Source organism: Chionomys nivalis, chromosome 11 (assembly GCF_950005125.1).
Source record: "Chionomys nivalis chromosome 11, mChiNiv1.1, whole genome shotgun sequence".
NCBI classification, from domain to species: domain Eukaryota; kingdom Metazoa; phylum Chordata; class Mammalia; order Rodentia; family Cricetidae; genus Chionomys; species Chionomys nivalis.
In genome coordinates this window covers 44,242,890-44,267,929 of record NC_080096.1, presented here as the reverse complement: position 1 = coordinate 44,267,929, position 25,040 = coordinate 44,242,890, and the positions used below count along the sequence as shown (strand labels likewise).

General features: G+C 41.3%; 1 protein-coding gene across 1 annotated transcript; it reads right to left on the bottom strand.

Annotated features, from left to right (window-relative positions):
• Positions 1 to 10,501: 10,501 nt before the first annotated feature.
• C11H1orf141 (chromosome 11 C1orf141 homolog) lies at positions 10,502 to 23,563 on the bottom strand. The gene is made up of 6 exons (XM_057785449.1): positions 23,552 to 23,563; positions 18,889 to 19,032; positions 16,757 to 16,778; positions 14,639 to 14,708; positions 13,399 to 13,588; positions 10,502 to 11,059 (listed from the first exon to the last, which is right to left on the bottom strand). Exons 1-6 carry the CDS (start codon positions 23,561 to 23,563, stop codon positions 10,502 to 10,504), a joined length of 996 nt encoding a protein of 331 aa, XP_057641432.1.
• Positions 23,564 to 25,040: the final 1,477 nt, after the last annotated feature.

The following is a 25,040-nucleotide window of genomic DNA, read 5'->3' as shown; positions in this document are numbered from 1 at the left end:
TTCGAATATGGGGGATTTTAAGTATTCATACCTGCTTCTTAACTTCAGTATTTAATTACAGAAGCACATATGGGGATTTGTACATTTGATATAGTAATCTCTCAATGTTGAAATGTGTAGAGAAGTTCAATGGGATTGTAGCGGTTACGTTGAGTCCGTTCATTGAGACACGAATCTGCTCTGTTTCTAAAGATCAGTTTGTGGTTTGATAAATTTTAGACCTTTCTGGGTTGAATTACTGCCAGAAAAATCTTTGTAATTATTGCTATTTAAAATTTATTTCTACTTATGCGTATCTATGTGTTTGGATGAGCACATGTATGCAGACACCCATGGAGCTGGAGTTACAAGTAGCTGCGAGCCCCTGATGTGAGTTCTGGAAGCCATAATCCAGTACCCTGCAAAAGCAACAAGTGTTCTTAACAGATGGGCCATCTCCCCAGCCCCAGATCTCTGTAGTTAAATCACTTTTTAAAATGAAAACATTGCTGTCAGCCATGCTGTTTCTCCATCAAAACCAATTCCATATTTTCTAAGTGTAACTCCCGTGTTTCCCCACACTTCCTCCTTTCCTTGACTCTTCCTATATTGAGGCCTCTTTTGTTAAAAATGTATTTATTCTTTTATATGTATGTGTGCTTGGCTGCATGTATGTCTGCACACCATGTGCATGTCTGGTGTCCTGGGAGGCCAGAGAAGGGATCCCTTGGGACTGGAGTTACAGAGGGTTGTGAGCCACTATGTGGGTTCTGGAAATCAAACTCAACTCCTCTAAAAGAGCACCAAGTGCTGCTAAGCCTGAGGCATCCTCTCTCCAGTCCCTTTTTAGGCCTGTTTTTCATGATCACATCTCTCTTACCAGTTTCTGGTTTTGCTGTGAGCTCATGTCAGTGACCTTCTGGAACAGCCTACCTTAAAGTCACAAAACAAACTTGGTATAGATTTGCTATTTGAACAATGCTTTTAAAATTGAGAGTGTCAACAAGCACAGGAAAGTGTGGCACTTCTGTGCGGTGCTTTGCCCTTGTATGGCTAGGCTGGAAGGAGTGAGCTTAATGACTCCAGATGGGGATCTGGAGTAGGCAGGGTAAAACCTCCTATCAGCAGGAAATCATTGGCTGGGAGGGCGTGTCACGAAGCCCATGGGTTCCCTAGCCTGCTGTGACTCTGTGGATGCTTGGTCCAGGTCTGTCCAGCACATCCTTTGAGTTCATAGAATAAACAGTACTGGTAAAAAAGCAGAGCTGGCTTCAGAGTCACCAGATACCAATTAGAGCCCCTAAATGCAGATAGCTTGTGCCTGAAAAATCTCTGTCCATATTCTGATTCTAAACTTAAGAATCATACAAGCCGGGCGGTGGTGGCGCACGCCTTTAATCCCAGCACTTGGGAGGCAGAGACAGGCGGATCTCTGTGAGTTCAAGACCAGCCTGGTCTACAAGAGCTAGTTCCAGGACAGGCTCCAAAACCACAGAGAAACCCTGTCTCGAAAAACCAAAAAAAAAAAAAAAAAAAGAATCATACAAAAGTGTAGTATTTGGGTCAAATGAACTTACGTCTAGAGTAATGTTGACACGGTGTTGCACCAGAACCTACCCTTGCGTACTACTTGTCTGAGTGCCCCCCTTTTTTTATTTTTGCCAGCTCATTGCTATAGTTGTATATGTATATGTGTATTGCCCCACCTTCCCCACCTCTTCTTCTTAGCAGAGAAAATTCACAATAAAGGTTTTCTTCAGAGTGACTTAGGCAGTAAATAGGATTTACAGTAAATATTGTCCCCCAGGCTTTAAGGATACCCAAGTTTAATTCTCCCCTTTGTTACTGAAATGAAAAACCCTCCTGTTCCTATCACACCTGCAGCCGATCTGGGCACCTGACTCCAGGAGAAAAATGAGCTGCTGCTGGTCTGTAAATATCTGAAAGGCCTCCAGGCAGAAGAGAGACAGGAAAAACTGAACAAAGCAGAAACAAAGCATTACCATGGCTTAGAAAAGAGAGGTGTGTCCTTTCCATTGAGTGAATAGACTACCGGCTAAAGGCTGGACCCATGAAATCAGTAGGAAAGTGCACACTTGGAGTATTCAGAAGAGTTTAGCTTGTAGAAAACTAGTGATAAGCCGGGCGATGGTGGCGCACGCCTTTAATCCCAGCACTTGGGAGGCAGAGGCAGGTGGATCTCTGTGAGTTCGAGACCAGCCTGGTCTACAAGAGCTAGTTCCAGGACAGGCTCCAAAACCACAGAGAAACCCTGTCTCGAAAAAACCAAAAAAAAAAAAAAAAAAGAAAACTAGTGATAATACACAAGAAATTCATTTATAGAGATACTGGTTTTCCTGGGTAGAAAACATAACTTCAGAGTCTCACCTTATAGCCTTATAGGGTTAGGGTCTTTCTTCTCTGACTTGTGTTAACATGTTCAGGTCAGTGTTCTTTGGACTATCTTTATAAGTCAGTGTTTGTATTCTCTTTCAAACTAATTCCGGCATCTCTCTTTATCCAAAGGTGGGTTAAATAAAACTGATAGAATAATTTTGGTTTTTTTCCTTTATTTATTTATTTATTTATTTAGTGTTTTGCCTACATGTATGCCTTCAGGCCAGAAGAGGGCACCAGATCTCATTAGAGATGGCCATGAGCCACCATGTGGTTGCTGGGAATTGAACTCAGGACCTCTGGAAGAACAGTCAGTGCTCTTAACCTCTGAGCCATCTCTCCAGCCCTGTTTTTTCCTTTATTGAAAATAGATTTTTTTTCATACAATATATTCTGATGACAGCTATCCCTCCCCCTACTCCTCCCACTTCCCCTGCACCTCCCTTTCCATCCAGAGCCACACCCTTTCTGCCTTAGAAAACAAACAGGCATCTAAGGAGTAATACTAAGATAGAACAAATCCGAATAGGACAAAACAGAAGAAATAGAGCCAACGAAAAAGCACAAGAAACATATAGATGCAGAGGCACACATTTGCACACACAGGAATCCCATAAAAACCTCAAACCAGACCCCAAACTATACATATAAAGGACCTATAAGGTTTTTGTTTTTGTTTGGTTTGTGTATGTGTGTGTGTGTGTGTTTAAAGCACTGATTCAACATTAGACAACAAGAACCTCCAAAGATGCTGCTTAGTTTGTTTTGTTGGCCATCTACTTCTGAGATATGGCCTGCCCTTGAGTGATTTATTTCTCCTCTCTTTCTCTCCCCTCCCCTTCTACCCTCTCCCATGGTCCCCATGCTCCCAATTTACTCAGGAGATCTTGTTTTTTTCTATTTCCCATGTACATTATATCCATGTATATCTCTTTAAGGGTTCTCATTGTTGTCTAGGTTCTCTGGGATTGTGAATTGTAGGCTGTTTGCTCTTTGCTTTATGCCTAAAAGCCATTTATGAATGAGTACATGTGATATTTTTCATTCTAGATCTGGGTTACCTCACTCAATGTGATGTTTTCCTCTTTTTTTTTTTTTTTTTTTTTTTTTTTTTTGTTGTTGTTGTTGTTTTTTTTTCGAGACAGGGTTTCTCTGTGTCTTTGGAGCCTGTCCTGGAACTAGCTCTTGTAGACCAGGCTGGTCTCGAACTCACAGAGATTCACCTGCCTCTGCCTCCCAAGTGCTGGGATTAAAGGCGTGCGCCACCACCGCCCGGCTTCAATATGATGTTTTCTAGATCCATCCATTTGCCTGCAAATTTCAAGATGTTGTGGGGTTTTTTTTGTTGTTGTTTGTTTGTTTGTTTTTGTAACCATGAAAGGAACCTCATTCTTTAGGATAAGGACATTTTCTTCAATGATTTTGTTGAAAATATTTTCTTTGCCTTTGACCTGAGTTTCTTCTCCTTTCTCTATCCCATCAATTTCCTTAATGTGTGTATTAATTTCCTATATAAGGACCTCTATTATACTCATAAAGACTATTTTGAAGTGCTTCTCTTGTGCTTCAGCTATGCTGCATTTCTCAGGGACCAGTTGAAGTAGGGCTGTTGAGCGCCAGTGGAGATGCATTACCCTATTGTGTTTTTATGCTGGCATCTAGATATCTGTATTTGGGATGATTGTAATTCTAGGTGCTGATATTTGATCTTTTCTTTGTTGGTGGGAATTCCTTGCTTTCTGTTGTTCTCTCTGTTTCTTAGGAGAATGTGGTGGCTGTGTGTTGCTTAGTATAGAATGCCTCTGAGATCCTGCCAGGCATGGCCACTGGGGGTTCTGGGTAGAATGTGTTTCTAGGTATTGGGGGCTGACACTTAGGAATGGGGATGAGCTGGAAGGGATTAGCAAAATAAGAAATGAGGAAAATTTCATCACCTTTTTTGTACAATCATTATTTATGATATCTTACAGTTTGCATATAAAATGTCCTTAACAGGTTAATGTTTTAAAGACTTGCTCCCTAACTGTTGGAAGAGGTTGTAGAAACTTTATGAGATGAAGCCTATTTGGAAAAATTAGGTCAGAGAGATGGGTCCTTGGGATTTTATCTTATCCCAAACTTCTACTTTTGGTTTCTTTGCCACACACTCCTGCTCAACAGCATGAGGCCAAGTGACCATGAACAGAGTCCTTTGAAACCACATGCTTAAGTAAATTTCCCCCCCTTCAAACTGTTCTCTCAGTGTTGACTGAGATTTCTGTCCCGCCTGCCCACAGCCATTCAGTCCCAAAGAAACACACAGAGGTCTACATTAATTATAAACTGGTTGGCCTATTAGCTCAGGCTTCTTATTAACTCTTATATCTTACATCTTAACCCATAATTTTTGTCTGTGTTAGCCATGTGGCGTGGTACCTTTTATCAGTGAGGTATTCTCATCTTGCTTCCTCTGTGTCTGGATGACAACTGCAAACTGACCTTTTCCTCTTCTCAGAATTCTCATGTTCTAATCGCCCTGCCTCTACTTCCTGCCTGGTGGCCCCACCTATACTTCCTACCTGGCTACTGGCCAATCAGCATTTTATTAAAACAATACAAGACCATTGTCCCACAGCAAATCCCCCCCTTTTTTTTCAAACAAGAACTCTGAATCTAATCTCCTTTGTTTAGCTTTTTTTCAAGACTATTATCCATGTTGGGCACCAATTTGTTGTATGAGGCGCTTATTCATTTCCTTGCTGCCCAGACTCCCCAAATAACCACACAGAAACTGTATTAAATTACTGCTTGGCTCATTAGCTCTAATTTCTTATTGGCTAGCTCTTACATCTTAATTTAACCCATTTCCATTATTTTATATTCTATCATGAGACTCATGGTCTACCAGCAAGGTTCTAGCTGGCAGTTCATGTCTTTCCCCTCTGGTGTCTCCATGGCTTCTCTGACTCCGCCTCCTTCCTCCCAGCATTCAGTTTAGTTTTCCCCACCTACCTCTGTTCTGCCCTGCTATAGGTACAAAGCAGTTTATTAATCAATGGTAATCACAGCATATAGAGGGGTATCCCACAACATCTCAGACATTTTTAATACATGGCTAGTCAGGGCTGTCCTTATTACTGCCTCCTATCCCAGGGATTTGTGCGCCCCTCCCCCCTATTTTTAAGAGGCTGTTTCAATTCTGTGTCTTTTTTGTTTTTCTTAGGCTATGTTGGGCAATTGTATGAATTTTACATACAGAAGACTGAAAACATAACCTGATCATTATTTTACACCTAAGCCAAGATCATGATATGTCAAGATGGGATGTTATTTTCTTAGGTGGTTTAGGGAAACCTAGATCTCCTTGTCATAGTCCTTAGTGACCACAGGGGTGTAGGTGAATAAGATGAAGGTCTTGCCTACTGCTAGCTGGTGCTGCAGAAATGTTAGAAAAAGTGTAGACAAATTGGATTTAACTTAGCTTCTTTGACCATATGGTAACTTATGAATTTGGCAGCTCTCAGAGCCAGAAAGGGCTCAGGTAGTTTTACTTGGCACTGTGAGCAGTAGATTATTATAGGATGAAGACATGAGGTAGAGAGCCCACATGATTTGCTACAAGTAGGCCTCTGACTTTGGGGACCATGGTGTTATGGAGCCTTTGCCTGATTTGGGTATGTTACTGTAAGTTGTATATTTGTGATTGCTTAAATTTGGCTGCTTATGATTGGCTCAAACTCGGACACATTGTATTTCCCAAGTAGGCTGTGGTTTATTTATATACTAAGCCAACCTATCATTTATTAGGTAGGAACTAAAACTATGAAGAAAGCCTGAGGCTAACAGACTCTTGCTTGTTTAATTAAAAGAAGTAAACTGGGACTGGTGAGATGGTTGAGCAGGTAAAATCTAGTCACACTACCCTACTTACCTGAGTCTGACCCCCAGATGGCAAGTTAAAGTGGGAAGAGATAATGGACCTCAGAAAGTTGTCCTCTGATCTCTACACATGCTCCATAGCATGTATGTACCACACAGGCATTCACGAACACACACACGTAATAGTAATAATATTAGCCATAATAATACATTTAAAATAAAGAAAAGAAATAGGCAAATAAGTCCATTGATGAGGTATCTGAAGGAAATTTTTCTTATAGGCTTAGTGTTCCCTTTAAGTTCTCCTGGGGCTCAATGAGATCAGGATTTTTTTCTGTGGAAATGAATGCAGCTTCCATGAGAGTGACTCACAAACCACAGCACCAGCCATCCCGACACCAGCCAGCCCATACCATCACCTTCAATGCAGGCTGCCCTTGCAGGCCATGCTCAGATCTTAGAATGAGAATAAGAAGCCAACTCTGACTTTGACCATGTTGCCTGACATACCCTGCAGCTGTTGACTTAAAAGATGACAGATTTCAAATGAACATAGAAGAGAATGGGGCAGGATTTAAGTTCCACCTTCTCAGTACCCAGTGCTCCCAGATAGGAAGCTACTTTAACTGAGTTCTCGAGTGTTGCAAGGGAGAGTCCACTTGTTTGTCCCAGCCACCCGGCTAACTTACACCTGAAATAACCACACAGAAACTGTATTAATTAAAACACTGCTTGGCCCATTAGCTCTAGTTTCTTATTGGCTAATTCTTACATCTTAATTTAACCCATTTCTATTAATCTGTGTATCACCACATGCCAGTGGTTTACTGGGAAAGATTCAGCATGTCTGACTCTGGTGGCTCTATGGCAGCTCTCTGACTCTGCTTTCTTCCTCCCAGAATTCAGTTCTATTTTCTCCACCTAGCTAAGTTCTGCCCCTATCAGGCCAAGGCAGTTTCTTTGTTCATTAACCAATGAAAGAAGCACAAAGACAGAAGAACCTCCTACGCCACTCGAGGAAATATGTTTGCATTTTTTTTTTTTTGTAGCAAGTTTTCTTGTTGGACTATCTTTGAGCCACCAGTCAGTAAATAATGTCTCTGAGACTTATTATTATGAAAGTTTGACCCTAAAGTCAAGGCTTTTTTCCAGCTAGCTTTTAATTTAATTAATTCATATTTTTTTCATCTATGTTCTGCCACGTGTCTCAATTGCCTCTTCTTAGTATGCCACACCCAACTTGCTCTGAGTCTTCTGTCAAAATCATGTGCCTAGATTCCACCTCCCAGTTTTTCTCTTTCTACCTGAAAGACCAGCCTATTTTTTCCTGCCAAGCTATTGGCCATTTAGCTCTTTATTAAACCAATCGGAAGGTGCCTTAGGCAGAGAGAGACACCTTTATAGTGTAACCAAATAACTTGCAACAGTTTTTGAGCTCTGATCTTACTTTGTAGCCCAGGCTGGTTTTAAACTCATGATGATCCTGCCTTAGCCTACCAAGGGCTAGGATTAAAGGAATACATCCACATACATGCAAAAATGTCATTCTTATGTTTAAGGCCTTCTTTTTTTAGAGGGCAGGGATGTTAGAGAGTCTCTTCTGATGTATTCTGGACTGACCTTCTACTCACTATATGCGTAGTGGTTTGGATAGGAGGTGCCTCCCTTAGTCTTGGGCATTTGAACATTTGCTCAACAGTCAGTGCCTTTGATTAAGGAGGCTTAGACATTGTGACCTTGTTCCCCCTTATTGGGGGAAATATGTCACTGGGGATAGGCTTTAACAGTAAAAAGCCTTGCCTGTTTCTAGTTTGCTCTCTCAGCTTAATGCTTGTAGTGGTTAAAGGTCTGAGTTCTTAGCTTCCTGTTCCTTCCTCCATGCCTGTCACTTGCTGTCATGGCTTCTTGCCATGATGGACTCTTATCCCTCTGGAGCCATAAACCCAATTTAACTTTTCTATAACTTGTTCTTAGTCATTGTCCTTATTAGATATGTTTACCAACCATACATAGCCAGGGTCACTGGGAAAGAGGAACTTCCATTGAGAAAATGCCTCCCTTAAATTGCCCTCTTGGCAAGTCTATGGGGCCAGTTTTCTTGATTAATGAGTGATGTGGGAGGGCCCAGCCCATGGTGAATGGTGACATCCCTGGGCAGGTGGTCCTGGGTTGGGTAAGAAAGAAAGCTGAACAGGCCATTAGGAACAAGTCGTGTCCCTCCATGGTCTCTGCTTCAATTCCCATCTCCAGGTGCCTGCTTGAGTTCCTGCCTTGACATCCCTTCATGGTGGACTACAACAATAAACTGAAACAAACCCATTGTTTCCTTAGTTGCTTTTGGACGTGTGTCTTTATCAGCACTAGAAATTTAAGTAGGGTGAGCATGGTGTTTTCTCACAGCAACAGAAAACAAATATGGTTTTGAACTTATGCCAGGCTTTTTCTCCCTCAGTACTGATATTGAACCTAGGCCTCCTTCATGCTAGGTCAGAGATCTAGAATGAGTTACATGGTCAGTGTTTAGTGTCTTTCTAAAGGATACAGCCCACATACACCCATAGGAACTACCAAAAAGACTAGCTACTCCCTCCCCACCCCCACTCAGTTCTTTAGCCTAAAGTCTGAATACTATAGTTAGGTTTAGCATTTAACTTAGAAAAAAATGTTATGAACTAGCCTAAGGAAAAGTGGGATAGAAAGAATTTTATCGAATGCTACAATGCTCAAGATACTAGGTATTGCTTTAGTTGATCTGGAGACAATCTTGTCTTAAACCCCACCTTGAGTGAGAACACAGTAAACTGAGACTTAGGTACTTTTACACGGTCATTCCTAGCTGCTCTAAGTCCTACACACCGTTTTCTCATGCTGAGTATGCACATTGAGCCCTTACACAGTATATGTTCTGCTTATTGATTTTCTCGTTGGTGCTTTCAAAGAGTTTGTTTTCTCTTCTGACCCAGCATGGGGGTTGGTGGGAGTGTGGGGGGGCAGGGGGGAGAGTATTCTGCTTTATAGCAAACTGGAAAGCCAAGAAGATTGGCGTAATGGAGACAGTGAGAAAGAGTGGGGGAGGGGTGGGTGTGAGAAAGGTGACTTGAGGGCCTTGGTACCCAGGTTCCTGCTCTGCCTGATCTGCAGCTGAGCCACTGCCCTCCAACTTCTGTTAATGGGATGCTTCCGATCCGACCTGCTTGTCCTCCAGTTCTAATCAACACTGGCAGATTCTTCTCTTACCTACTGTTTCCTTTTAGTTATTGGAAATATAAATTATTACTTATTTTTACTTCAAATTCTATGTGATACAGTTATAAGTTAAACAGTCTTTTGTGGGTTGACCTTAGAATTTATCACTACCAGCTTTTTTTTTTTTTTTTTGTATGCTGAATCATGAGCAAAGGATTTTCTGCATTCTAGAAATGTGTTGTAGTCTGAAAGTCTAGCCATTTGCCTTTGAAGACTGTTTCTGAGTGAGAAGTACTTGGGGCCCCCAAGGAAATGTACTCCAAATGAACTTGGGAGTAACTTAATTCAAGACGAGTTCTGTCTTTATGCTGTTTGAGTCAACAAGGAAGAGCAAAAGTCCCAGGAAACAATGTGTTTTAGACTACGCAACAGGTGACAGAATCTGCTGCCACAGTTACCTCACGGATGGACCTTTCTCATTTAAGTTATTCCACAACTCCAAAGGGAAGCTCCTGTAATGCTTGGAAAACACGATGCAGTAATGATGTTCCAAACAGCGCTAGCGGGTTTTATGAAATTTTTTAATTGCATACACTCCTTATGTGGCACTGTTTCCCCATGAGTCTCTAAGATGCTGACCTACAATTGACTTCATATTCTGCAAATTAATGTTACATCTGTCTTGACAATCAATCACTTGTTTGTTGATGTTTTTTGACTTCCTACAGCAACTTTTTCATCAATCCATGTCATAGCTGGTACCGAATGAGAATGTCTTGTAGCCAACAGGGATGTCTGATAAGTCTAATTGAGATAATCCATGAGCGAGAAATGGCTCAACCATTAAAAGCTAGGCTGACAACCAAAACTAAGTCATAAATGAATCTCTCTTGTTGCTAATTCTCTAATTCCATCCTTATGTTAGCTAACGATGTTGACTGATCCTAAAAAGACCACTGCCGATTTGTGTACTTCATCCATCAGAACACTAATAATCAGTTAAGAATTTCTGTGATCTTGGAACTTGGTTCTTGTTTTTAAATATTGCAGCATAAACGATTCTTCATGAGCCATTGACTTTCTAGCTTAGCAGGTCGTCCAGTGGGCTTATGTTGTTTAGTTTACGTATTTCAAGCATATTCTCCAGAGGCTTTGAGTCATACTTAATAGGTAAGGTAGTGAATTTGCGTGTGCGTGGTGGTCTTACTTTGGAAAACTGTCTTTGAAATCCACCTGTCTTAGCGCTCTTTTCTTCAAGAGCAACTTTATCAAAGGAACCCACAATTTTTTTGGTTAAGATAGAAAAGGTTCGGGATAAATTATAAAATGTGTCCGGAGGTCTCTTTTTGGAAGCCAGACTATCGTGCTTCTTCTTTCGTTTCTCCTTTATACTCTTGTGCACCCGTTCCGTAGAGAAGACGTGCAGATCTTTGTAATGTGCTACAGCCTTAGTTCTTTGAGGCTTAGAAACAGCACTGGGTTTCTCTTCAAACATAGCTTTAAACATTTCACAGTTTTTTTCTAGAACAACATTCTTTGTTGTGTACGCCATAACATAGGGAGTGAACCTTTTCGTCAGGAACAGCTTCATTATATACGCTTTGTCATGGAAAATTATCGGATTTGTATGACTTTCTTTCTGTATAGGAAAAAAAAACAAAAACAAAATCAAAACACTGAGTCATGAGCCTATTGAGGCAAGGCTATATATGTATTTTAAACTTGAAAATAAATTTGTAAAATATTTTAAATGACTATATTGAGGTACATGACATCAACAAGAAAATCATTCAAATACATTTAAAAAGGTGCTTTTCTTTGACACACTTCCTTCTCAAAATCTGAAGCCTTGGCCTTCTTAAGTTCTTTCTGAAATAAGGTGAATTTGTAGAAGTAAGTTCTTAATTCTTGGGGCATTGTGAATTGAGAGAAGAGAGTTAGTAGGAAGGAGCACTGTGGGCATTTCTTAAATGTCCATGCTCTAGAAATAAACGGAATATACCCCCTAAAATGGGTTGAGTCAAAGAGAAGAGATTTAAGTAAATATAAGCCCAAATGACCATGTATGGGCTATTCTAATTTTAAAAATTTGAATTTTGTCTATTATTGGGATATTTACAATTGTATCTTAGGACTTACTACAATATTTGGTAAAAGTGTTTAGTATATATTTGAATAAAGTAGCCAAAGTAATAGATAGATAGAAAAGTAGAACATGCTTTACTATAGTAATAGCAAAATCTATAAAAAGTATTCTTTAAATTACTACCCCCACATTGGCATAAGTAATTTTCACAGTCCTTAATTCTTTCTGTAGATAAAAATCAATTCTAAGGAAACTAGTAAAATATGCATATTACCAATATTTGCTTTTCAAATCTCAAATCAGTAATTTTTACATTAAAAAATAAATAATAGAGATTTAATTCTCACAGCTTTGAAGGGCACGAAGTCCACACTTGAAGATGGAATGGGTTTGGTGCCTGGTCTGTCCTTTATAGTTGGCACTGTCTCAGTGTCCTTGCACGGGAGAAGACACAAAGGCAGAAACAGCCCAGTCAGTTCCCTGGAGCCCTTTGCTAGCATACTGACCCATTCCTGAGAGCCGTGTGATCACTTCATAAAAACCTTTCTTCTTGTGACTATTACACTAGGTCTTATGACTCAACTTATAGATCTGGGCAATAGAGACATTCAGATCGCATCAGCAGCCATCCTAGGGATGGGGCACTCTGCCTCTTTACCTGGTCGCTGGGAAAGGTAGCTGTGATTACTGATTTCTTAGGGGAGGAAGACTTAGGACGAGAAGAAGTCGCGGGGCAAGGGGGGGGTGTGCAGAGATAGGCAGAGAGAGCAGATGGTGGTGGGCGATGCTGGCACAAAGGATTGATTAGGTACCATTACAGGATGTGTGGACTGGGAGATGGATTGGAAGGGGACTCTCAACAGAGGCAGAGCTTTTCTCTTCCATATTAAACTCAGACATTGGCTCTATCTTGGGCCTAGAATTACACTCTGCAGAAGGAGTGGAGTCACTGCTGATTCCTCGCTGAGGTCCCCTAGCCATTGAGCAGGTCGGTGTCTCATGCTGCTGCTGGGAGGTAGAATAAACTAAAACAGAAACAGAGTAGGAAGGAGGGGCAGTGAAGCGGAATGAGCCCTGGACAGCAAGCCAGGAGGGCGTCTTTCCCAGGACGAAAGCAGAAATTAGAGGGATGGTGCACAAGTCTCCTTAGCATGAAATGTATCGCAATGACCGTAATTCCCCAAAAGATAACCAGAGAACCAGTCTACTGTCCTTTGGTGATAAAAATCTTACCGACTAGCCACAATTGTGGCCTTTGCGTTAGTTTTAGTTTATCCAGAACTGTAGGGAATTCCCACCATACAATAAGTTTATTGCCATACTAATTTATTACATTAGTATTAAGTTCTCAACTTTCCAAATGCTACAACTCTTTAATGCAGTTCCTCATGGTGTGGTGACCCCCCCCCCCAGCCATAACATTATGTCGTTGCTACTTCATAACTGTAATTTTGCTCTTGACATGAATTGTCATGTCAACATTTGATATGCAGGCTATCTGATATACGACGCCAAAAGAGTCACAGCCCACAGGTTGAGAATTGCTGCTGGAAGCCCATGGATGGTCAGATGGAAACTATTTTCACCAGCCTCCTGGAATCAGATCACCTCTAAGAGTCTTCAGTTTACAAGGAGTTCCTTGAAAAGCTAGGGTTTGTGGGGGATGAAAAACTAGTCTGCTTAGGATTGCAGACACTGTAGAGCTCCTAGAAAGCATTCCCCCTCCATCATCCAAGTTGTTAATTATGACCTGTGGCTGTACCACAGACTCAACAAAACCAAGTGGGCTGTATTTGGATGACCCTATCAAGATGGTTTTCAAGTCACATTGTCTTTCTAGCCTTCCCTGAAGCTTGGGGTGTTGATTTTTACTGAATAGTAGTAGATGTTACCCTGGTATAAAGCACGGTCTCTGTTGGACCAAGGTCAATTATCTTGATGGTGGGATTTTTCAATACATCCTCAAAGTGCAAGGGGAGTAAGATGTTCTGCTTTACTGGACGAGGTGATCTTGCTTGGTTATCTCTGACTGACTCGTTTTCTTTTGCAGTAAAATCATTTACCAGTGGATGATCCGTTCTCCTGAAAATGAACATAGTTTAGGAAGCAGTTTGTGGGGTGTAACTTCAACTAATCAGTTCTCACTCTCTATAGAAGTTACGGTCAACAGCTCCCTGATCCAGTTGATATCAATCAACCTGATAAGCCCCCCCTCCCCCAGCCCTGCCTGGTTTGTGGGAAAAGCAGCAGGAGTGGATGAAGTCCTAGGTACCAGTTGATGTTGAGCGGGGAGCATGCTGTGGAGGCTGGATAGAGCACTATAGAAAGAGGTAGCGGACACAGCCTTTGCTGTTTTTTGTTTTTTAAGTAGTTTAGTTAGGAGGATGCAACAGTGTGAACAGGCACAAAAAGAATAAGAGAGTTTGCGTCTCTGGTCTCCTTTGATTTACGTGGGAAATAGCCTTGCCATTTCCCATAAGACATTTTGGCAAACAGGAAGTAGATAGCCTTATTCCTAGAGGCCAAGGATGGAGGAGGTGACAGAGCAAGCCTGTCCTGCCTGTGGGTCCTCAGAGTGCACCCCGATCAACTTCCTGGAGAACCGACCATGAGCTCATGCCCCATAGATGAGGGCATGAGGGGTCTGGCTCTGCCCCTGGTCCAGTACCTTCTTTTCCTTTTCCCAAAGTCCATCAAGGCCCTCACTCCTGTCTACTCTGCAGATACAGTCTTGGGAAGAAACAGAAGGGTGAGCTAAGGCCAAAGAGCCTATCTGTCATTGCTTCAAAGTTGCAAGTGGGACTTTTGCTCCATTGTGCAGAGATGTTGATGAGAAGAATGTAGATGTTATACAAAAAACAAACCACTTTTTCACCTCCGTGTGGAAGTATGACTAAATTTGTGCCTACTGCAGAAACAAAGTTATATTCTCTGTGCTTGATTTGACTGCTCAGGTCCCGGTGGGGTGCCCGTTAGCTGACCACCTGGGACTCCTGCTTTGATGGTACTATGAGAGCAAATGTTAGCAATAAGCCAGAAAAAAAAACCATCCTGTATTACACAAGGCAGAACTTGTTTTACTAGGGTCATCACTGAACAGTGTAAAATATTAACATTTTAAAGATAAATTACCCTTCTTTAATAGAATCTGCTGAGTGGTCTGTAGAATACATGGACTTCATAGCTCTGTTTCCATTTTTATCTGAAATCACAGATTTTCATAAAAGTTATGTAAGCATTGTGCTACCTAGAAAATGTCTGTATGAAGCATCTTATAGTTTAAAATAACAGAGGACATCTGATGTAGTGGAAAATCTGTAGTAGCTTGCTCACGCTTCTTATTTTGTGAGTTTGTGTGTGTGTTATGTGGGTGACCACGGAGGCCAGAGATACCAGATCCCCTTGGAACTGGAGTAACAGGTAATTGTGAGTTGTCTGATGTGGGTGCTGGCAATCAAAATCAAATCAGGAAGTGCTCTTACCACTGAGCCATAGATGAAAAGTCTTCAGTGTTCCGCTAAGACAGTTGCAAATGGAAAAGTAACTCCAGAGAGTTTCCGTAAAGGAAAAGTTTGTTGTTCTTTTGTTTTTATGTTTTGGATACAGGGCCGCATGTGGCCAATGCTGGTCGTAAATTCCCTATGTAGCTGAGGATAGCATTGAAGTCTACTCCCCAAGTGTTAGAATCACAGATATTGCACTAGCATATCCGATTTTATGCAGTACAGGGGAACCCAGGGCTTCACGCAGGCTAGGCAAATGCTTTACTAAATGAGCTGTATTTCCAAGCTCAAACATGTTAGTATGGAGAGAAGTCACTTAACAGATAGCAAATAGGTCTTACCACATGACACGAGGAAGTCTTCAAGGCCAAGTTCTTCCAGATATATCTCGTGGCCACTCCAAAATTTTATTGCCTCTTTAAATGATCCCAGGTACATACTGTCTTAGTCACTGTTCTATTGCTGTTAAGAGACACCATGACCAAGACAACTCATAAAAGAGAGCATGTAGTTTGAGGGGTCTTGTTACAGTTTCAGGGAGCTAGTCCATAATGATGGCAGGAGCAGACAGGCACGGTGTTGGAGCTGAAGTCGAGAGCTTTACACCCTGATCTGCAGACAGCAGGCAGAGACACTGGTACCGGTGTAGGCTTTTGATACCTCAAACCCTACCCCCAGTGACACACCAATCCAACAAAGCCATACCTCCTAATCTGTCCAGACAGTTCATCAGCTGGGGACTTAGTATGCAAATATGCTAGCCTATTGTGGTCATTCTCAATCAAACCACACGTTCCACTCTCTGGCCCCCATAGACTTGTAACCATATCATAATGTAAAATGCATTCCATCCAACTTAAAAGTCCCCATAATCTTTCAGTCTCGAGGCTGCTTAAAAGTCCAAAGTCTCTTCTGCGACTAAAGGCAATCTCTTAACTGTAACTAACCCTCTGTAAAATTAAAATTGAAAAGCAGCTCACATACTTCCAACATACAATGGCAGAAAATAGGCATTACCATTCCAAAAAGGAGGAAAAGGGGCATAACGAGAAAATACTGGGCCAAAGCAAGACCGAAAGCAACAGGGCAAACTGCAACTTCTGCATCTCCGTATCTGATATCAAAGCGCTCTTCAAATCTCCAACTCCTTTCAGCTTTGCTGACTGCGACACACTTCCTTCATTTCGGCTGCTTCCACAGCCAGTCTGCAGCTTTCCTCAGCAAGTATCTCACAGCTCTGGTATCTCCAGTGTCGTGGGGTCTCCAGTGCAATCCAGGTTTCACCTACGCAGCTCTATGCAATGGCCTTTCTGGGCCTCCATGCATGCAGGGACTGCCCTGCCAGACTCCTTGCCTCGGTGACTTTTCTTCACAGTGGCGGAAGATTGTGTCACCCCTGTACCCTTGATTTTTAAGCCAGAACCATTTGACTGAAGTTGCCAACTTCTTTTGCTTGCTGGGGCTGGAACCTAGGACACCTCACTCAGCCCCCAGGATTTACACTTGCATAAACTTGGACCTTTTGATGGTTTCTAGACCAAGGGAAACCTTCAGGCTTATTCTTTTTACAGCGGCAGGATTAGCTGGGTGGTGTTTGCTGTAAGGGTACATCTCTCTTTATTCTATTTTGAATCAGGTCTTTCTTTGAACTTTTTATCTCCTTGAGCATAGGACCTGGCTCCAGTATTACATTTCCTGCTGTTCTTTTTCTCTTCAAACCATATATTTTGTATTTCTTTTTGCCCACCTTTCACTTTTTCATTGTAGATCTATGTAAGAGTGATCACTAATAATCACACAACACAGTCAATATATTTGCTCTCTTAAAATCTCCTCTGCTGGTGCCATCAGTCCAAAACTCTTCAATTTAGCTTCCAGAAGATATTTTGGACAAAGGCAAAAAAGGTAGTCACATTCTTTGCCAAAATGTCACAAGAATGGTCTCCAATATTATTCCCCTTAGAAACCGCTTGAGCTAGACTGTCATAATCCATATATCTCTCAGTAAGACTTTCTCCCTTGCTCCTGCTAGGATGGCCCATTAAGCCCTGCTTAAAGAATTCGACTACTTTTCTAGCCCAAAGTCTCAAAGTCTTCCATATTCCTACAAAGAATTGTGTGTTCAGGTTGTCACAGTAATATCCTTGCTACCAACTATTCTACTGCTGTGAAGACACCATGATCAAGGCAGCTCTTACAAAAGAAAGCCTGTAACTGGGGCTTGTTTACAGTTCCAGAGGATTAGCTCATGACCAAAGCAGGAAGCATACAGGCATGGCTCTGGAACAGTAGCCAGTAGCTGAGAGTCCTACATCCTGATCCAGAAGCAACAAGCACAGAGAGAGAGAGAGAGACAGAGATAGAGAAGCAGAGACACAGAGACAGAGACCCACCCACACAGAGGCGGGCATGCCTGGCATGGGCTTTTGAAACCTCAAAGTCCACCCCAGTGATAGACCTCCTCCACCAAGGCCACACTTCCTAATGCTTCCCAAATAGTTCATCAACGGGACTAAGCGGGCAAATATATGAGCCTATGGGGGCCTTTCTCATCCAAACCACCACACTTACTGTTAGTGAGACACCCTGCTTTTTCTTGTGGTTAAGTAGTTTCATTTTAGTGACAATGTATTCGTTTAAAACTAAAGCTTATATCAAGACTCCAAAGATTGACTTTTGGCAGGTGGAGGCGGAGTCACCAGACCTCTTTATTTGCTCTTCTTCCCCATATGGCCACACTGGACATATCTTCTCTTTCTGCATGTTTAGTGACAAGTTAATCACAGATGGAAAGGAGAGATCAAAAGGAAAGAGTCCACGTAGCTGCTGGCATGACTTTCTCCTGGGGAGTTTTCCTTATATTCCCACTGCAACCTGCAGCAGATTTTTTTTTTTTTTTTTTTTTTGGCTTCTCTTTGACGAAGTGAGAAACGAACAACTGGATTTCATTTTAGACTTGAGAAAGTTTGACCTTTAATACATTTTCCCTGATCTTTGTACCCTGGACTTTGCCTTCACCTTAGGTTTGGGGCTCCACTGAGCTAAGTCTTTCTGAGCCACTTTGGTGACTGGCTTGGTTTTTCTGATCTGTTTTGATTCTGTTGGGCTCTATGTATGCCAGGCTCTGTCAGCTTGAAAGAGCTTTGAGGCTGTGCTGTGCTATTGGTTCTGCTGAGAGCCATGAAAGACCAAGAGACAAGGCCTCTATTGTGGTTTGTGTAATGACAAATAATACGTTTGGGGTATGTGAGAGGACTCCAAAGGGAAAGGCACTCGCTGCCAAGTCCCATGACCTGAGTTTGATACCCAGAACCCACATGATAAAAGGAGAGAATCAAGTCTCTCGTGTTGTCCTCTGATTTCTACACATGCGAAGTAGGTTGCATGGACATGCATATATGTGTACACACAACATTAAATATGAGTGTGTTTCAAATATTTAAGTTTTGACTATCTTTGTGCTCCCTAGGGAGAATTTTACCTGATCAATCTTTTATAAACTTGGATTTCTAAGCAATGATGAAGACAGGAGATGGAAGCAAGTTAGGCATATTGGGAGCAAGGACCCTAAAAGCAAGCAGTTTTAATTTTTGTCCATGGCCAGAAGCAGACGTCTTTGGTTCTGTCCTGGTTGGATGCCAGTAGGTGCCAGACCGGAGCTGATAATTTGTAAATGGACTTGAAATAAGCAGACTAAGGACTAAGGAATCCAGACTTTGCCTTTTTTCTAGTAGTAATAGATGTTACAAAATAAGGGCATATTATGTCTGTACTACTAAACGGTGCTATTCCTTGGTCATATATATTCTTAATGTTCATAATGCACATTATCTGCTGTTAGTTTTTCTCTCTTTTGATATAAACATGTAATTTGTGTACTTGTAAATTGAGTAAGACTTTCTCCTTCTTACTAGCATTGGATTGGTTGGCGCGTGTAGGACACAGGATTGAAGACTCTGATGATCTTTTATACTGGTTCCTCAGCTCAGACAGTAGGACATGCAAGGGCATTGCATATTCTGCCTAAAGATAAGGAAAAAAAAGAAAAAACCTCTTAGAAATTTTCTTTCTGCATGGCGCTTTATCATTCAGGTTATTTGTTTGTCTTATTTTTGGAACCAGAGTCTTATGAACTCCAGGCTGACTTTGAGCTATTTTGATTCTCCCGACTCCAGCTCTCAAGTACTCAGATTACAGGTATGGGCCAGCACCGTCGGTTTATAGTATGGTGAGAATCAAAACTCCCATCCTCAACTCTTTACATTTGGAATATCAAGCTAGGATAACTACCAAGTATTTTGTTCTTAAAATACTGGCTGTTTTTCAGTTCTGGGAACCAAACATAGGGCTTCACCATTGAGCTTACACTTCAGAGCTGAGTCCTTTCAAATATGGTGTTTTATGCAATCCCCTAAAGTGAATGGTTTTTTTCATCACATTTTATGAATAAGGGGGAAAAAAAAAAAAAACTCCAGGGAGCTGAAAGATTTGCCGAGGTTTGTGTTTACTAATGGCTATTTCCCTTGTTTACAAATGACTATATTCCCTTCCAATGAAACTTGGACTTTATATTCATAATAAACATTTTTTCTAAATGTAAGTGAAGTTCAAACCCAGGAAAGCAGCTAGCTCTGTTTTAACAGAAAAATCTACACAGAGTGGAACCAACAGAACAGTTTGGAGGAGAGAATAAGAAGGTGGAGCGAGAGTGCAGGGCATTGTGCATCCTTCTCTGGCCTCTGCCCATTTGGACACAGATGCTTAGAACCCTCCAAACATGTGCATATATCACACACATGCACACATGTGTGAACATCATGAGACAAGAGCAAAACATACTTCAAGTTAAAGGCACAGGGAAGAATTTTCTGGAAAGAAATCGAGCACACAGAAGATACTCTCAATGATCAATGTATGAGCTTACTTAAAATGTTTCTGCACAGCAAACTGTTCAGAGTGAAGAGGTGATCTTCAGAATGGGAAGAAATATTTGCTAACTATACATCAGACAGGGATCTGATATATAAAATTCATAAATGACCAGAGTAAACACCAAGATATTCAAAAACAGAAATACAAGTGGCCAATAAATATTTGAAAAGGGTGTTCGATATCCTTAGCTATCACTCTAGTAAAATTAAAATCTCCTTAATGCTTCATCTTGCTGGTAAGGCCTTATTGCTGAAGACAACACTTAACATACATAACTCATCGAACATGAGGAGGTTGCACTGGTACCTAGCCAGAGACTTTACCCCCACTGAATGGTGTTCACCGTACTGGAAGGTATTCTGCATGCTTTTCGAGGAGAAAGGTAAACACCACGCTACTATGAGCTCTTTCATCCTCAGTAGTGACCTGATCACGTGATACATTAGTGCATTAGTGACACAAAAGCTGTGGGAGTAACCAACCAATATCTGCTTGTGTTTCAGGCTACTCCATGAGATGGAACCCATACCCAATGCCACTTAGGTGGCTAAAACCTGAGATTAGATAGTTTGGGGGGTGGGGAGACAAATGCCATTGTTCTGCTAAAGAAATGCAGCAATAAAATGACTCCCAGTGACCTACTGCTATATTCATAGGTCAGCACCTTGCTCAGCCATGGTCAGAGAAGCTTCCTCCTGCAGTAGATGAGAATGAACACAGAGACCCACAACTAGACCATGTGCAGAGTGAGAGACCTCAGAATATTCAATGGGAAATGGGATGTCTCCATCAAATCCGTTCCCTCAGGGTTCTTTGCCCCAGAGCAATCCCCATTAAAATCCCAACACAATTCTTCACAGACCTTGAAAGAACAATACTCAACTTCATATGGAAAAACAAGAAACCCAGGTTAGCCAAAACAATCCTGTACAATAAAGGAACTGCTGGAGGTATCACAATCCCTGACTTCAAGCTCTATTACAGAGCTACAGTAATGAAAACAGCTTGGTTTTGACATAAAAACAGAGATGTTGACCAATGGAATCAAATTGAAGACCTGGATATTAACCCACACACCTATGAATACCTGATTTTTGACAAAGAAGCAGAAAAGATACAATGGAAGAAAGAAAGCATCTTCAACAAATGGTGCTGGCATAACTGGATGTCAACCTGTGGAAGAATGAAAATAGAACCATATCTGTCACCATGCACAAAACTCAAGTCCAAATGGATTAAAGACCTCAATATAAATCCGACCATACTGAACCTAATAGAGGAGAAAGTGGGAAGTAGTAACCTTCAATGCATAGGCACAGGAGACCACTTCCTAAATATAAGCCCAGTAGCACAGACAAGAAGAGCCTCAATAAATAAATGGGACCTCCTGAAACTGAGAAACTTCTGTAAAGCAAAGGACACAGTCAATAAGACAAAAAAGAAGCCTACTGAATGGGAAAAAAATCTTCACCAATTCCACATCAGACAAAGGATTGATCTCCAAAATATATAAAGAATTCAAGAAAATAGAAATTAAAATTATAAATAGGCCGGGCGGTGGTGGCGCACGCCTTTAATCCCAGCACTCGGGAGGCAGAGGCAGGCGGATCTATGTGAGTTCGAGACCAGCCTGGTCTACAAGAGCTAGTTCCAGGACAGGCTCCAAAACCACAGAGAAACCCTGTCTCGAAAAAAACCAAAAAAAAATAAATAAATAAATAAAATTATAAATAACCCAATTAAAAAGTGGTGTACCGAACTAAACAGAGAATTCTCAACAGAAGAATTTCAAATGGCCAAAAGATACTTAAGGAAATGTTCTTTGTCCTTAGCTATCAGGGAAATGCAAATCAAAACAACCTTGAGATACCATCTTACACGTGTCAGAATGGCTAAGATCAAAAACACTAATGATAACTTATGCTGGAGAGATTGTGGAGCAAGGGGAACACACATCCATTGTTGGTGAGAATGCAAACTTGTGCAACCACTTTGGAAATCAGTGTGGCAGTTCCTCAGAAAACTGGGAATCTACCTACCTCAGGATCCAGCAATTCCACTCTTGGGAACATATCCAAAAGATGCTCAATCACATTACAAGAGCATTTGTTCAACTATGTTCATAGCAGCATTATTTGTAATAGCCAGGACCTGGAAACAACCCAGATGCCACTCAACTGAAGAATAGATAAAGTGTGGCACATCTACACATTAGAGTACTACTCAGCAGTAAAAAATAATGACATCTTGAATTTTGCATGCAAATGAACAAAATTAGAAAACATCATCCTGAGTGAGGTAACCCAGATCCCCCCAAAAAACGAATATGGTGTGTACTCACTTGTAAGTGGATACTAGTCATAAACAAAGGGCAATGAGCTCAGGATTCTAGAGAAACTAAGTAATAAGGTGAACCCAAAGAAAAACTTATATAGACCCATCTGGAAATTGGAATCGGAAAAAAATTTGGGAGCAGGGGGGCAGGGGTAGGAGAAGAGAAAGGGGGTGGAGGACAACTTGAGGGAATGGGATGGTCGAGATGGAGGAAGGACAGATATGAGAGCAAGGAAAGAGATTGAGGGAGCCGTTATGGAGTTAGCAAGAAACCTGGCTCTAGAAAAATGCCCAAGAACCCACAGGGATAAAACCAGCTGAGACCCTAAGCAATAGAGGAGAGGGTGTCTGAACTGACCTTACCCTGTAGTCAGACTGATGATTATCTTAAATATCACCATAGAACCTTTGTCCAACAACAGATGGGAACAGAAGCAATGACCCACATTGGAGCACTGTGATCCAGTTGAAGAGTGGAAGGAGTGAGAGTATGAGCAAGGAAGTCAAGACCATGAGAGGGTCATCCACTGAGACAGTTTGCTTGAGCTAAAGGGAGCTCACCAACTCCAACTGGACTGGAAGTGAATGAGCATGGGAACAACCCAGCCCCTCTGAAGAGGGTTGACAGCTGGGGCAGACTGAGGGGCCACTGATAGTGACACTGGGATGTGTCTCTACTGCGTATACCGGCTACATGGGATCCTATTCTCTCTGGATGTAAACCTTGCTCAACCTAGACATAGTAGGGAGGGTCTTGGACTTTCCACAGGGCAGGGTGTATGGCACTCCCTTAGGGCTGGAGGGGTGAGGGGAGGGTCTGTGGAGGGAGAGGGAGAGGATAGGGAGGAGGGGAGAGAGTGGGAATTTGGATTGGTATTTTTTTAAGTAATAAAAAAGGAAAAAAAAATAAAAGGAAAAAACAAAAATTAGCCAATAAATCTGACAGAGAAATCAAGAAAGCAACTGTATTTATGATATCTATCTCTCTCTATATATATATATATCTTTCTATCATCTCCTAGCAATTTAATCAAGAAGATGAGAGAAAGGGAAGACATATGTACATGCTTTGGAAGAATTCCTAATGTTAAACTGTACATCCTATCCAGGGTAATCTACAGATTCAGCCTTATTTAGCTTCCAGTCATGTCCTCAAGAGGTATATATAAAAACCCAAAAATTTATGGAATTACCAAAAGCCCCAAATGGCCAAAGAAATCCTTACGGAAGAGAAAAAACTGGAAAAAGTAAAACACCTAAGTTCAAAACATATTACCAAGCATGACATAGCGGTATACAAGCAATGACGCAACTTTGGAGGTCAACATAGGAGGACCTTGAGCCTAGACTGGGCTGCATGAAGAGCTTCTGTCTCTAAAGAAAAGAGAGGTACAGTGCAGCTTCGTACCCAACGCCTGCTTAGTAAAGAGCCAGGACCTGGTCCCCAGCACACACAAGAAGGAAGGCTCAAGCTCTGTTCTACAGCACAGGGAGATGAAATGGTTACACATTTCACAATAGCTAGCCCAGAGCATTTGGGATGTTTCTCAACACAGAGAAGTCAATGTGTGAGGTGATGGATATACTAATTATGCTGATTTGATAATTGCATATTACATGTGCACATCAAAATATACATGCATAACTAGATGTAGTTATTATGTGCCAGTTAAGACTTTTTCAAAGAACCAGGCCCAAAGAGATAGATGGATAAGTTCTTTCAAACTTTCATGCAGTAAAAACAAAACAAAACTCAAAAAGAACTCAAATCAATTAACTTAAAAAAAAAAACCAACTTTTTCAGTTGTTTAAATAATCTGGCATAGTCTTAACATCAAAGCCTGAAAAGAATCTATGTGCTAATCTCACGATGTTAGGATTTTTTATAAATATATATTATATATATAATTTTCTAATAAAATGATAATTAACACTATACAAACCTGTACTTCAAATGAAATGTTAGAATGCAACATCTCTAAGAGATATGTTATTATAATTCATTCCCCAGTGAGCTAAAGTGGATGGAAAACAATGTTAATTTTTTTGTAACTGTTTCAGGGTTCGCTTGCTTACATGTTTGAGAAAGGGTCTCCCATGTGGCCCGTTGATGTTGCAATTCTCTTGCCTCTTCTGGGATGACAGGCATGTACCACCATGTCAGGTCCAATGTTGCCTTAATAGCAACAATACCATAAATAGTTTGATAAATCTAACAGCTATCATGAATAAAACCATAATAAATCCACACAAAAGAGTCATTTTAGCATAATTTTAAAGTATACAACTGTAAAACCAACAGCTTATACGGCAGCTGAGGTAATCAATACACTAGTCTATGAAATAGCAAGAGGGATTGACACTCCGCTGGGGCTGATGGCTCAGGCCTGTGATTCCAGCTCCTTCTGAGACAGAGGCTGGAGGATCACAACTGTGACGCTACCCTGGGTCACCATTTCACTCATTTTGTTTGCCTCAGAACAAGAAGTGAAAAGAGGCTGGTGTGTGTGTGTGTGTGTGTGTATGTGTGTGTTAAGGTCAGTGTTAGAGCACTGTCTAGCATGCCCAAGGCTATAAATTCAGTCTCTAACTTCATACCAATAAAAAAGGAGAAACAAAAGGAAGAAAAAAAGGAAAAAAGCAACAACTATTACGATTATTTATGAATTTTTAGGAAGCACAGAGTAATGAACTACGAATAATGATGGAATCTGTACACACAGAGAGAGAGAGAGAGACAGAGAGAGAGACAGAGAGAGAGACAG

What these genes read in the sequence shown, in the direction of transcription:
- C11H1orf141 (XM_057785449.1), bottom strand. An exon ending in AAGTCTTACTCAATTTACAA is followed by an intron (nt 16,779 to 18,888) that starts GTACACAAATTA and finishes ACTCTTACATAG; the next exon opens with ATCTACAATGAAAAAGTGAA. An exon ending in GCAGATTCTATTAAAGAAGG is followed by an intron (nt 13,589 to 14,638) that starts GTAATTTATCTT and finishes GTTCATTTTCAG; the next exon opens with GAGAACGGATCATCCACTGG.